A 15,489-nucleotide genomic window follows, 5' to 3' on the forward strand; every position below is an offset into this window, starting at 1 on the left:
ATTCCATCCCCTATCATTACATATACAAATGTTGGTCAATATATTTTTGCAAATAATTCTTAGAAAACGATCATAATTTTACGCTATCTAGTTCACAATGTTAATATAAGGTTATATAAGGTCCTCACTCTAACTTTTTAATAAAACTCAATCTTATCATTTGTACATAAATTTTTTTTTGGTAGAAATTTTAGATGCACATAATTTGGTAGATATTTCAGATGTGATGTCTCTGTATAAATGTGGGATTTGTTTAAGTTCTTCTATAACTTAAAATTTAGAAACATTTATTTATTTTATCACGTGCACACAATTATGTGTATCAAATAATAAAACTAATTCATTTACACTCCATTATTTTGTTTGATAATTTTTGTCCCCACAATAATAATGTTAAAACTGTTTTTTATGAATAGATTGATTTGAATTAATATTTGTACAATTTACCTATTAAGAAAAGCAAATTATATAATATTTATCAATAATAAAGTAACACTAAATTAGTAAATTATCATATACTTGTTGTGTTTGTAAAAAAAACACTTGAGTTTGACTATAATAACATTTAATTACAAAACAACAATGTTCACAATTGGACATAAGGGCTGCGAACTCTAACCTGTCTCCAGAAAATCGATTACATGTTCCTGAAGGCTCATTAATTCTCTCGTCTGTGTAAAGAGAGAGAGAAGCAGAGTCGAGGAGAAGAGGAAAGATCGATATATCTACTCAAGAGAGCAGGAAAGCGAGACAGATATGCGGCACAGAGGTTGGGTCTTCTGTTTAGATCATTCGCATGGTTACATTTTAGCTTTTCTGTTTCTGGGTTGTGCGATCACTGATGTGGGTGCTTCGATCCACGAATACAATAACGAGGCCTTCATTCCTCGGTTTAATTCCTACTTCTTCCATGGCGGAAGCGAGGGACTCTATGCTTCCAAGATCCACAATGCTCCTAAAATTTCCTCCTCTGAAGAGACCTCCCTTAATGGCAGGTCTTTCATCAGGTGAAAGAACATTTTTTTTTCCATTTTCATTTGTAAGCGGAACAAGGCTAAATTTCTTTTCAATCGACTGCTTTTGTTATTGCCTTTAATTTTTCTCGATTGTTTTTCTTATTACAATGAATTTCATTCCAGTGCTGGGTTTGTTACTTTTGTTGTTCATATGATTTTATCTGCTCCTGTTCCAGATGTACTACTTTTGGTTCGATTAGGGTACTGATTTTTATGAATAGATTGTTTTCACTATTTTTGTGAAGACTGCACAAGTGGTGATCAGCGTTTTAAGTGCTTCAACTGAAAATCCTGCATTGAATTTTTTTTAGTTAATGTGCTTTCAATGAGAATTGAATCTCAAGCCTCTTTTGATCTCAGCTAACTAGAGTGAGTGTATTGAAAGTATTATTACAGTTGATGTGTAACAGTAGGTTAGATTATGCTGAAATAGAATACACAATACTATATTGTGTGAGGCTCCCTCTTGTCTAGTGTTCTTATTGAAGGATGAAATGATATAACTATTGTAATTGGAGGTGTGTGGCCTTTTTTACCTTGTAAGTCCTTGCTTGTGACCACTTACTATAATCTCCATTGTCTTAGTTTTTCAGTTTCTTTGCAATTCGATGAGAACATCTTTGAACTTTTTTAGCTTCTCTTTGTTAGAGATATAGTCTTCAGGCATTGAATGACTGTGATAGTATTAATCAAAAGGTAGCATTGGTAAGAAAAAGAGAATACCATGAGAAATAGAGAAGAAGCTCTTATAGATGATGATAAAGGAAGAAATCCCTTAGTTGAAAAAATATAATTACATCAACATTTTTTGAATGACTATCAACACTCTAACATCACTATTCATGCTATTTCATTACTACTAACCAACTACATCATTCTAAGTTCTAACAACCTGTGTACTAACTGCTATAATAATCTTCTAATATTTTTTGACGTTATGCATTTGCATTTTTTCACTAAATCTTCAGTTTCACTCATTTTGGGTTATATATTCAGCTTGTGGACTGAGCACTTCCTTCAGTTTCACCTATTCAATTTTTTGTTGTCATCCTAGTTTATTCTGGGGTGGCTAACACGATGTCCCACAGTCATGACCCTCCTTTTAAATCAAAGCTTTCTTGGTGGGAAAACTACTAATCTTATACAGATTCACCTATTCAATTTTGTTAGGCCATAGTTGCATCTTTATATTTATTATCAAGCCTTTATTGTAGTTTGTGAACTTTAATGAGCCTGTTTAAAAATTGTGTATTTTGTTACAATCACAATTCCACTAAATAATTGTCAAAGATCAAATTAAAAGTTTCTTTTTTTCGTATAAGAATTGTTTAGGATCATGATTGAATTATAGTGATTTTTTTACTTCATTTGTTACACAAACTATTTTCTAATTCATGATTCAAATTATAGTGCAAATTTTTTTTTATTTGGTATAATGATTTATTTTTTATTTTTGGTTCATGATCCATGCTATTTTGTAGATCATTTTGATCTTTAGATACATAACGAAAGTAGATTTTTTTGAATTATAATCAACATGAAAAAGTGAATAACAAAACAATCAATATGTCTGAAGGGCATATCATGTTCAGTAGGGGTAAAGTTGTATTGGACCTTATTTCTCATGTTACATAATGAACTATATAACAAAAGAACTTGTTGAAACAGTTGTTCAATATGAGCTTAAATTGTGCATTATTTGTGTGCCTTGCAATTATAGGTTTGAATCTGTTCGTTTTTGGAGGACAAAAGAAGCCACAGAGAAGCAGAATGACATGCAGCAGAAGACAGGATTAATTGAAGCTATAATAGTTGAGGTCAAAGACAGGGATAAGATTGGAGGCGATACGTTAAATCCCAATGCAATATGTTGTACCCGTGCTCTTGCCAATGATGGCTCTTGCAAACTTGGAGAAGTAATTATTCGTCAACCAGATAATTCCGAATGGCCAAAACGGATACAGACATACTTTGAAGGTACAAACCTTGATACTACAATGGAGATTCAAGCCATTGAAATTAATAGTACAGGGATGTATTATTTGTACTTCATGTTTTGTGACCCGGTACTTCAAGGAACACTAATTAGTGGAAGAACAGTTTGGAGAAACCCTGAAGGCTATTTGCCTGGTAAGATGGCACCTTTAATGACATTTTATGGTCTGATGTCTTTGGCTTACCTTATACTTGGTCTGTTGTGGTTCCTACGTTTTTCACGATATTGGAAAGATATTATACCACTACACTACCACATCACTGCTGTAATTGGACTAGGAATGTGTGAAATGGCTCTATGGTATTTTGAGTATGCAAACTTTAATTCCATTGGAAGCAGACCCATGATGATTACTATATGGGCAGTTACTTTCAGTGCCATCAAGAAAACAGTTTCTCGGTTTCTTCTATTGGTAGTGTCTATGGGTTACGGAGTTGTAAGACCTACACTTGGTGGTATCACCTCCAAAGTGCTTCTTCTTGGTGCGACTTATTTCGCAGCATCAGAAGCTCTTGAACTTTTTGAACATTTGGGAAATGTAAATGATTTCTCGGGTAAAGCAAGGCTTTTTCTAGTTCTACCTGTTGCTCTTTTGGATGCCTGTTTTATCCTTTGGATCTTTTCATCATTATCCAAGACGTTAGAGAAACTTCAGGTGTGTTACAGCCCACACTGTCTTTTGTATTTATTCATCTTTAGATTCTCTCCCCTTCTCTCCATTTCTTTAACTTTTTTATTATTATTAAAAATTGTGCTACAATCAAACACATATTAGGAAGGCCGGCATAAAGAATTAAAAGAAGAAAAGTTATTACAAACATCAATATTCCCCAAACTTGCCTTGCCCATTCACAGGTTTCATGAGCAGGCATTACTTACGAATAGGAAAAGTAATAGTAATAAAAGAGCAAGTGTATTTTGTGTTCATCATATGCAAGACTGCTTTTGGTCCCAATATATGACCATCAAGCATGTAGTATACCAGCTATAGCGAGTCACTAGTAATTATATAATTAACTTCATCTGGCTGAGAACACGGCTGAATTGCTATTCAATACTGCAATTATATATGCCCTATTATGCCTTTGTCGCAGATAAGGAGACGCGCCGCCAAACTTGAACTCTACAGAAAGTTCACAAATTCTCTAGCAGTATCCGTGCTTGTTTCTGTTGCTTGGATCGGCTATGAGGTAGTTATTTCCGTTAGCACTGTACTTTGAATTTTTCTATCCCAGAAATTAACGCATTTTTTTATGTAACCCCACTAAGAATGTACTCTCTGTTCCTTGCAATACATGTTTGCTTAGCTGTACTTTAATGCAAGTGACCCGCTAAGTGAATACTGGAGGAGAGCATGGATAATCCCAGCCTTTTGGTCTTTATTGGCTTACCTACTCTTGGTGGTGATATGTATTCTATGGGCTCCTTCACATAATGCAACTAGGTAACATTTCTGCAACCTGCTCGTTCTTTATCTTTTCCTCCAGAATTCAATCTTCAATCCATATTATTAATTAGGGCCAATAGCTTTAGCTTTTGGCTTTGTTCTTCCTTCTTCATAGATTAATAGTTAGTTTCTATCCATTCTATTATTAGCTTCATAAATTCATGAGTGCAAATATTTGGTTGGATTCATTTGACTTATAACCCGCGAATGAAGACAACTTTCACTGGATTTTGATCATCTGTCTATCAATGATATTGAAGACTAAGGATGTGTTTGATTATTCAACTTATCACTTAATTAAGTTAATTTAAATGATAATTTTTCATTATCTCAATTGAAGTCATACAACTAAAAGAGAGTGATAAGAAAATGTTAAGTTTATATTTTAAAATATGTGATCATTTAGATTCAGATCAAATTAAGGTCAAAATGTTGAAGTTTAAAATTATGGATTATGAATGTCTGAACTGGTAATATGGTAAGACTGTCCAAAAGATGACTTTAACTTCTGGAATATAAGAAAATAGTCATTATAAGAATACAAATAGTTTTTAACTACTTTATTGATATTAATTCCACGTATTATCGTATGTATCATGTTACGTGTAGATATCTTATTTGGTTTATTCAGCATTTATATTTTCAAAACACTTAAAAAAACGTATGTTTCAGATATGCTTATGAGAAAGGTGATGACATGGAGGAGGAGGCGGTGTCACTCACTAGCAGTGTAGGCGGAGATCTATCAACCAAGGTAGAAAGAAAGGAAAGGAAGGGAATCAGTTCAACTGATCATTCATTTGGTCTTGGAGAAGATCTTGAGGAAGACAAAAGAGAATGATGCCTTTTTCATTTTTTTTCTTCTTTTTAACTTGTAACTGAATTTTCCTCTTTTAATGTAAATCTATGTGTCCAATGTTTTACCATCATTGTATACCTTCATAATTTCCAGTAAAAAAAAGGTGTGGTTTATCTAGTCTGAAATGAAGTTCAGTATCTTCCTCAGCATTAAGAAGATAAAACATGATGTGGAACAAAATATAATCAATATAATTTTCAGTTTATTTTCTGTTCTGTTACTAATATTCTGATGCAAATGAAGGCCCCGATAGAACGAGCGGTTTCCCAAAATAACCTTGTTTGGCGTTAACTTTCCCAAACTAACCTAGTTTGTTCATTCATTCCTAAATTAACCTAATTTACTATTCAAACTCAGTTTTATTTATTTTTTTTTACATTTAAAATTTATTATATATAAAATTAAATTATTTACTTTGGGAAACATCCCCTTATAGAACAACATAAGGCAGGATAATTTTTTGATAACCATCCTTAGTTTATTGAGCTGAAGCTCCTTCACTTTAGATTATAATATTTTGCAGATTTGGAACATTTCAATCAGATTTGGAACATTTCAATGTGAATAGATTTGATTTTTAAAATCGTAAAAGTGTAAGATTTTAACTGGTGTAAGATATTACAAAACTAAGCTAACCATACCTCTCTAAGTCACAATTAGTGGCTGGATCATATTACTTTTTATCTCCACCTCAAATTCCAACATCTTCTTCAACATCGTCATGATTTGAAAAAATGTTCATTGATACTCCATTGATGAATTGTATCATTACTATCATCAATTGTGCTACTGGAACCTTGACATTGAGTTTTCAAATTACTTCCATTTTAGGTGTCCTTGGGTACTTCAACTTCTTTCTTATCTTTCATCCACAATACTTTCACTATGGCAGCAGCCTAATTGAACTTACCTCCTTTGAGATGATCACCTTCCCCATGCTTTGTCCTATCTAGATCCTATACTTCTTGCCGCCATCACGATACCAAAAAAACGCCCTTTCATAGTACATGAAATAAGATCCTCATCAATTGAGTTGTACTCGGCATTGCATTCCAAGATTCTCAAATTAGCATGATCTTGTTTGAAACCACTCCACCCCTCAATAGAAGTCATCAATCCAAGATCAGTGAATTGAGACATATTCATCAAAAAAACAAGTATTCAATGCCTCATCCAAAATGTTTAAATTATTATCAAGAAGAGTTTTCATCATCTGTTGTGAAATTTAAAGTTTAAATTATAGGATAGCTGTGAAAAGGAGATGTGAGAGCTAATAATCTGAGATCTGATTTTGAAGGATTTGGTTATAGATCCATTTTTATCAAACACTTATACTTTAGGCCTCCATGATTTTCTTTCATTGATCGACATTTAGTGTTCCCATTTATTAATCTAATTCATAATCCATAAAAGGTCATACTTTATTTTATTAAATATAATAACAATACTAATTAATAATAGAGAAACAGAATTTTTATTTACATGGGATAACAAAACAAGCAGTATAATAGTTCTCCCAATGATGAGATTATGGGACAAAATTCCTTAGAAACAGGAAATTTTAGTTAGTAATAATAATAACACATAGCTTATTAATAAGAGGAATCAAGTGGAGCATTCCGCACCATGATCAGCAGGCCTTGGTATGGATTGCCATCCTGTGCATATCTGGAGAACATCTCGAAGAGAATCGCTGGCTGGTTCCAAAGACCATGTGGGGTAATGTACACTTGGATGGAAATTGCTATGTTCTTCACTAAACCCACTTAATAATGGTGCTTGACATCCATTCAGAAACATGTCCCCATCAGACTTTATTATTCCACACATTGCCTCTTCCTTGTCACCTGCCTATATATAATGTCATCATCTCAATTATGAATTAGAACTTTTTCTGGCTAACAACTCATTTGAATAACATGTCCAAAGTTTAATCATGTCTATTGAATTAACTAGAGGATAATCAAGAACATTTTTAGGGATCATTATGTTGTCCTAACGGCTATTTATTTCGTCCAACTAATGGGACCCCGATATGTGAAGGTCACACCTTTCAAGTTGACTAAACTGAGAATTATAGTTATTGGGAGTGAGTTGGATAGTCTTGATCAAATTCATGGTAGGAATGTTAACCCAAGTCGCCAAGAGAACGCTGTTTTATCTCTCTCAATATTCAATGGTGGGATTTAAAATTTTAATTTACTAATTTTATTGTTTAAAGATGTCAATTACATTGTTAGGAGGGTAAAGATACTAGGTTAATATGTTATTTTCACCGAATATACATTTAAACTGTTGGCGTCGTTTTTCTAAATTCTGATCATACTCTTCCTCTTCAGTTCTACTCAAAAAAACCATTTAGACTAATTATGAAATAGTTGATTTATGATTAATTAATTGGTACAAAAAACTGAATTGGGTTTGTGCAATTTTAACAAATAAACTGAAAATAATCTATACATAACTTGGAGCAGTCTATTCCATTTTAATGGCTTCCTAGATGATGATATAATGCACACCTTTATATCACAAGCAAACCTGACATTTTAGGTGACTATGATAAATGACAAATCAAATCTCCTAAATGTATCATCTAATTTAATTTATCAACATTCAATCATTACTACTCAATGATAACATGAAATAACCTTAATGACTTGAAAATAAAATATTTGTCAAATTAAACATTGAAATATAGCAAATAATACAAAAAAATAAATAGAAATGTATTATTTGTACTCTTTTCAGAAAAGAATTATAAAATCAACTATTTCATAATTAGTCTAAATCCTGTTAAAATTGGTCGCCTTCCAGTGGTCCGACCGAGGAAGCACAAAAGGCTATGGAAACTCTACAAAAGACATGAACTGAGTCGGCCTACTCCCAGCTGTGTTGATGTAAACATGGTAAGGGAATATTTGAAAAGTAGCTTGTTATCAGCCTACTAGAGATAATTACTAGCACTAGTAAGGGATTATTTGAAAAGTAGCTTGTTATCAGCCTACGAGAGATAATTACTAGTATTAGTATTCGTGTTATTGTTTTGATAGCGAATGTTTAATGTTGAAAGACAAGATTGTTTCTCATCTCTGGCTTAGGCTATTCAATTATCATTTATATTTTTCTTATTTCTCACTGTAATTTCTCTATAAATCCTAGAACTGTTACAGGGATGTAACATGAGAGAAGAAATGATGATCTGAAAGAAAGAACATAGTTTAACATCTCAAAGAAAGAACATAGTCTAACATCTCATCTCCATCTGTTCTTAGTTCCCCATCTCCCTCACTGAAAAGTCTCATCTCCATCTCCTTCTTCAAGAAGGCCTAACATTTCTTAAGGGGTGTTGAGTTTTGTATTTTTTTTTTTTGAAAATATGGTGTTGATTTCAAAATTACAAGATTTAGAATGTAATGTCATTTGGGTGGGTGGGTCATATAGATTAGCTTGAACTATAAACCACGTCAACTTTTAGTTTTGAATTTATCTTTCTTACTCAATTCACAATATTTTGAAGAAATTATAACACAATCTTATTTCAACATGCCAATTAAATCATCACAATTACGCTGCAAAATGACATAACCAGACATGAGAAAATTGACGCTTGAATTACCTTTTCCGTGTAGTATTCAAAAGTCTTCTTCTTTTTCCCTGCTTCATAGATGTTACACTGAGAATAGACCTAATTTGAAAAACCCAAATCAGAAATTCGTTAAGCTAGTGTTTTGTATAAACCAAAATGCTTGATGACAAATAAAAAATGTTACCTGTGATTCCACACTAGCACATACAGCATACACACTCCAATTTCGTGTGTAATTGTTGTAAAGATGAACTTTACCAAATCTAACACGTGGATGCCTTTGTTTGGTGCTGTCAAAGAAACAATGGTGAATAGTCACTCTAATGCATCTGTCACCCACATGAGTAGGATCTGCTCCAATCAGCATCGTTTTGTCATGATTTTGGAAAAGACATCTGAGCCAAAATAAAAAAGAGTATCATCAGAAAAATGTTCACTCACATAGCTGAACAGATATGAGCAACCAAACAGACCTAGAAACAGTTATATCTGTGCTTTGTCTCGTTATATCTATGAGTCCATCCTCGTAATCCTTCAGGCTGCAACGATCTATCCATATGTGCCTGGAGTTTGGTTTTATTTGAATGCCATCAACATCATGTCCCCTACCGCCTTCAAATTCCAGATTACATACAATTACATGTTGACAATCTTTCATCCTTAATCCTTTCCCCGTTAATTTTATTCGTTGACCACGGCCATCAATAGTCTTGAAAGAGGACACGGCCAGATACGATGATAGATTAATAGTACCCGATATTTCAAAGACAATCCATTGAGGCTCTTTCTTACGACAGCCTTCCCGAAGTGACCCTGGTCCATCATCTGTGAAAAACCATCTTTAACTTCAATAACTAGTTTGAACAGATAAAGCTGTAGAATTTTATTGTTTTAAAAAGTGAGACTCTTTTCCATTAAATCATTGGTGCCACAAAAATCGATTGCACCTAGAGAAACACCAAACCAAATGAGCACAAGTTATGACACAGTGTTTGGCATAAGAGCTGCAGAATTATAAGTCCCTGATATTCATTTCTTTAACAAATGTCCATTAGACTACAAAGCTACCTAAACAAGACGAATCATGTCAAGAATGAAACATTAAAATAGCCATCAATACTTTTTGGTAGAGACAAAGTTATCAATGCAAGATACTAAAAAAGTGTGGTGCTTCTCCGAAAATATTACAAATACTTCATCATCAGAATCAAGATTTATCATTCTTTTGAAACAATGCAACAAATATAGCTAAACCAAAGACAAGATTAATCTGTCACATACATACAATCCAGGCCATTTGGCTCTAACCCAAGTTAGTTAGGCTATTGAGCTTTGAATTAACACTTGATTGAACCACCATCAATCATCAATGATCCCAGTTTGAAGTAGATTCACAATTTTAATGCAGTATATTCCATAACAGTAAGACCCAACAATTCTCCAAGTTTTTGGTTCATATTTAGCCAAAACAAAGATTTAAGAATGGATGTAATTATCATCAATTAATAAAATTTAGAAAATAAGTACCTGCCAATGTAGTAACGGTGTAAATAGGGCCGTCAAGGCCGCCGATAGAGAGGCGACCGAACCCCTCGGCCTTACCAGCTAATGATCTGAGGCTGGAGTCGACATCACCGTACGGTAACGTAGTCATTATCAGTCCCTTGTGGAAGCAATAACTTGATTCGGTGGATGGCTGTAAATATAGGGAAAGAAAGAGAGAACTTCTTGACTTCTTTAGTATAAAAGTAAAAACCGCTTGAGTTGAAACTATTGGCTAAGGAGCTTTCGCGGTTGCCGTTGCCGTTGCGAGACCTTCACGGAAAGTATATATAGACGATTTGTGAAGAAATCAGAAAACTAAAAGTTAAAAGAGTCGGCAATCGTCGTAGTACAAAATGAGATTTTATTTTTAACTTTTGCAATAAACTCAGTATAAAAGTAGATATTATAATAAGAGAAATCTAGGTTTTGGTGAGAGAGGAAACGATTTGACCAAATATATTCGTGGTTTTGTCTTATTTTTTTTTCAAACTCGTTTTTTCCTATTATTGATAAAACGAGGAGAATAGGCTGTCTCAAGTGAAAAGTTGTTCCTTACTTTCTTATTTATTACAAACATGTAATTTTGATAAAATAAAAAAAAAATTATATATATAACATATTATTTTAATATTTAATTTTCTATTTTCTCTTTTCTCTTTTCTCTTTTCATTCTTTTCTCTTTTATGAGACATCAAATGAGACATTATCTTTGGGACAACAGATCCGAATTTTGATAAAACCTAGCCTAAATCGAATATGTTCACATATTATAAAATTTACAAATCAAAATTAAAATCTAACCTATATAAGAAATTATTGGGTAATAAAATTTGAAGAGGGAATAATACAATAAAAGATAATAAAATTTATCATTTTATTTTATCTCCTTTGTACTTTTTCTTTTTTTACAGTGATCAGACTTTATTCTCTCAATTTCTTTCATTTATCACCCTCTTCATACCTAATTTGATTACAATTTATAATTATATCTAAATATATGTATAAGTAATTAAGTTTTCAATATTTCAATTACAATCTATCCTTTTAAATTTAATTGTTATTTTTCTTTTTTAAATAAATATATATTGTTAAAAAAAATTGTTTTTTTTTATTTTTCATATTTATATTATTTAGCAATAACTTTTTGTAAACAAAAAAAAGATTGAACTACTTATCTAACCGACTAAATAACTAGTCAATAGATCAAAATCGACGGTTAAAATTTTTTCAAACTGATTTTAACGGTTTGATTGTGCATTATAGGTACTTATGTCACTCGACTTTCTTGAACCACTAAATTTAGGTACTTTTTCTTAGAAACAAATTTAAGTTTTTCTTTTGCTTAATAAATTTAAGGATCAAATATCAAGAACATGTTTGTTGAAGTAGTTAGTGTTAGTAATTTTTATCTAGTATTATCCTTTTTAGAATTAGTAATGTTTAATTAGCTTTTCTATGTAAACACCACTAAGTTAGTGATTCCTAATTTCTTGATTGTGTAAGTAACACCACTAAGTTAGCAGTGGGTTAGTAGTTATTCCTATTTTCTTTCTTTGGTAAGTAACACCACTAAGTTAGTAGTGGGTTAGTAGTGTTTCTAGTTTCTTGCTTTTGTAAGGCTATAAATAGCCTATCTTTTCAGTTATTATTTATACAATTATTAAGGAATTCAGGCATTTCCTATATACTATTGTCTCTAGTTTTGGTATGGAGCCAGCTAGAACTGAACTTTGTGTGTGATTTGAGTGAAGAATGATAACAAAAAGCAGTTTTGTTCAACCATCAATTCCAAAGTTTGATGGGTTCTATGATCATTGGTCCATGTTGATGGAGAATTTTCTTAGAGCAAAGGAGTATTGGAAATTGTAGAAGAAGGAATTCCAGTTGAACCAGAAGAGAAATCGATGAAGCTAAAGTGAAGGCGTACAACGATGCGAAACTGAAGGATTTGAAGGCAAAAAACTATCTGTTTCAGACTATTGATAGAACTGGATCAGCCAAAAGTATTTGAGATTCCATGAAGAAGAAGCATCAAGAAACAGATCGTGTTCAACGATCACAATTGCAAGCTCTCAAAAAGGATTTTGAGGTGTTACAGATGAAGACATGAGAGTCTGTGAATGCATACTTTTCGCGTACCTTAACCATTGTCAACAAGTTGAGGTAACACAAGGGCAAGGTAAGTGATGAAGATGTGGTTAAAAAGATACTAAGATTGATGACCCCTAATTTTGCATATATAGTCTGTTCAATTGAAGAATTAAAAAATCTCAGTAGAGTTTCAATTGATGAACTGCAAAGCAATTTATTGGTTCATGAGCAACGAATGACTACACATGTTAATGAAGAGCGGGCTTTGAAAGTTACATATGGAGAGTTTTCAAGAGGATGGAGACATAGTAGCTTTTGAGGTAGAGGCATAAGTAGTTGGAGACATAACTATGAAAATTCAAGTATTGAATGTTTTGGCTGTCATAAGCTTGGGCATTTTCAGTATGAATGTTCAGGAAAATCACAAGAGAGGGCGCACTATGTGGAAACAGAAGAAGAAATGTTGTTGATATCTTATACAGATGAAGGAAAGACAAATCAAGATGAAATTTGTATGTGGTACCTTGATTCAGGCTGCAGAAACCACATGAGTGGTAAGAAAGAGTTGTTTTCAGCTTTTCATGAAAATTTTAGAGAAACAGTAAACTAGGAAACAACTCAAGGGTGAAAATGATGGGAAAAGGAACTGTTGTGATGATAGTGAATGAAATTACTCAGGTCATCACTAGTGTGTTCTATGTTCCAGATTTAACAAACAATCTACTAAGCATTGGGCAGCTAGCTGATAAAGGTCTAGAAATTGTCATTAAACAAGGGGAAGTGTACACTTTATCATGCTCATAGGAGACTTGTTGCATAAATTATAATGTCTTCAAATCGAATGTTCAAGCTCTTTGCAAATATAAAGAAGAAAGAGGAGATGTGTTTCTCTGTTGCTAAAGATATGGTTCAATTGTGGCATCGTCGATATGGTCACTGAATCACAAAGGACTAAGACTTCTTCAGCAAAAGGAAATGGTAAATGACTTACCTTCACTTGGAGTCATGTCTAAAGTATGTGAAGTGTGTTTACAAGGCAAGCAACACAGACTTCCTTTCTCACATGAGACTACATGGAGAGCTACTCAGTTCTTCAACTTGTGCATGCTGACATATGTGGACCTATCAAGCCTATGTCCAACAGTGGAAAGAGGTACATAATCACTTTCATTGATGATTATAGTCGCAAAACATGGATATATTTACTTGTGCAAAAATCAGAAGCTTTTAATACTTTTAAATTGTTTAAAAGTCGTGTTGAGAAGGAGAAGGGTGTGTTTATCAAAGTTCTTCGTACTGACCGTGGAGGGGAGTTCACCCAATATGAGTTTAACAACTTTTGTAGCGATAATGGTATAAAAAGACAACAGACAGCTTCGTATACTCCACAACAAAATGGAGTTGTAGAGAGAAAGAATCGAACTCTAATGAACATGGTCCGTAGCCTTCTTATTGAGAAGCATATTCCAAAGACGTTTTGGGCAGAAGCTGTGAATTGGGTGATTCATGTTCAGAATAGAAGTCCAATGCGTGCCGTAAATAATAAGACACTAGAAGAAGCTTGGAGTGGTGTTAAGCCATCAGTTGCTCACTTTCGAGTGTTTTGCTGCATTTCTCATGCTCATGTTTCTGACAGCAAGCGCATCAAGCTGGATGACAAGAGTATCAAATGTATTCTATTTGGGGTCAGTAAAGAATCTAAAGCATATCGACTGTATGAACATTTACCTCAAAAGATTATAGTAAGTCGTGATGTGGTGTTTGAAGAGGATGGAAGCTGGCAGTGGGATAAGAATAATGAGAAAGCCACACTTATTGATTTAGAATGGGAAGAAGAAGACTCAACTGCTGCAACACATGAAGCAATTGAACAAGTTGAAACTGTGAAAGAAACTACTGAAGCTGCTTCACCATCAAGTCAGGCTTCAAGATCCAGTGAAAATTCTCTTTTATCAATTGCTCAAATAAGAGAAAGAAGACAACCAGTATGGATGAGAGATTACATTAGTAGAGAAGGTCTATCAGACGAAGAACAAGAGGACAATAATGTGTCCTTTGTAATGATGGCAACGCCAACTGATCCTGTGTACTTTGAAGATACTGTAAAGAGTGAACCTTGGAGATCTATAATGGATGCTGAGATTATTGTTATTGAAAAACAATACTTGGGAGTTGACTGTTTTACTAGCTCATGAAGAAGGTGGTGTTGGAATTAATTAAAATAATTTCATAATAATTTTAAATCATAAACTATAATACCCTAGATCTTCATTCTTGTTCTTGAGATATGAAAGACAAAAGCGGAATATATATACCTCGATCCTTAGACATGATTAGATGAGATGGTCTTCCAAAAGGGCAGAAATCCTTTAGCCTTATTTCTCCGATGATGGGGATTCAAAGAGAGAGAGCGTGTGATAAAAATAAGTTCGTCCTTATTTTTTATCAACCAACCTCCCTTTTATAATTTTTTCTGTCTTTTGGGGACCATAACCGTCATAACTGTCTCATTACGCTAATTTCTAATTTGGCCCCTCATCAAATTAGAAATACCGCAAGGTATCCACAATTTAACATTCATAACAATAACATCCTTTAGTCAAATCTCAAACATCCTTAGATCACATAATATTGACTTATTATAATCAATGACCATATATATCCATTTAAATATATAAATGTCCCTTTAAATTCTAACAATCTCCCACTAGACATATATATTTTTAAAATGAATAATATATCCTTATTGTGCACAGTATTGTCATCGATTTCGAGAACATTAACAATCTCGTCCATTAATCATATTAACAAGGATCAAGGCGGTCATCGTTGTATCAATCACAACTAAACCTTCAATGGTCACAAATATCAATATGACTAAATGACATAGATTAATCATGAATTTGTGTCATGAAAAATTACATGCAAGGTGATCTATTCATGTCAATT

General features: G+C 33.1%; 2 protein-coding genes across 2 annotated transcripts; one reads left to right on the plus strand and one right to left on the minus strand.

The window, feature by feature from the left end:
* Window positions 1-628: 628 nt before the first annotated feature.
* Window positions 629-5,435, plus strand: LOC124945507 (transmembrane protein 87B). Its single transcript, XM_047485952.1, has 5 exons — window positions 629-1,007; window positions 2,737-3,667; window positions 4,107-4,202; window positions 4,320-4,456; window positions 5,132-5,435. The coding sequence occupies exons 1-5, from the start codon at window positions 757-759 to the stop codon at window positions 5,298-5,300; spliced, it is 1,584 nt and encodes a 527-aa protein (XP_047341908.1). The 5' UTR covers window positions 629-756; the 3' UTR covers window positions 5,301-5,435.
* A 1,350-nt stretch (window positions 5,436-6,785) lies between these two features.
* LOC124945182 (putative pectate lyase 21) lies at window positions 6,786-10,706 on the minus strand. The gene is made up of 5 exons (XM_047485570.1): window positions 10,432-10,706; window positions 9,378-9,729; window positions 9,089-9,299; window positions 8,935-9,003; window positions 6,786-7,169 (listed from the first exon to the last, which is right to left on the minus strand). The coding sequence occupies exons 1-5, from the start codon at window positions 10,556-10,558 to the stop codon at window positions 6,924-6,926; spliced, it is 1,005 nt and encodes a 334-aa protein (XP_047341526.1). The 5' UTR covers window positions 10,559-10,706; the 3' UTR covers window positions 6,786-6,923.
* Between the last annotated feature and the right edge of the window lie 4,783 nt (window positions 10,707-15,489).

The sequence above is a fragment of the Impatiens glandulifera genome, chromosome 7 (genome assembly GCF_907164915.1).
Source record: "Impatiens glandulifera chromosome 7, dImpGla2.1, whole genome shotgun sequence".
Classification (NCBI taxonomy): Eukaryota; Viridiplantae; Streptophyta; class Magnoliopsida; order Ericales; family Balsaminaceae; genus Impatiens; species Impatiens glandulifera.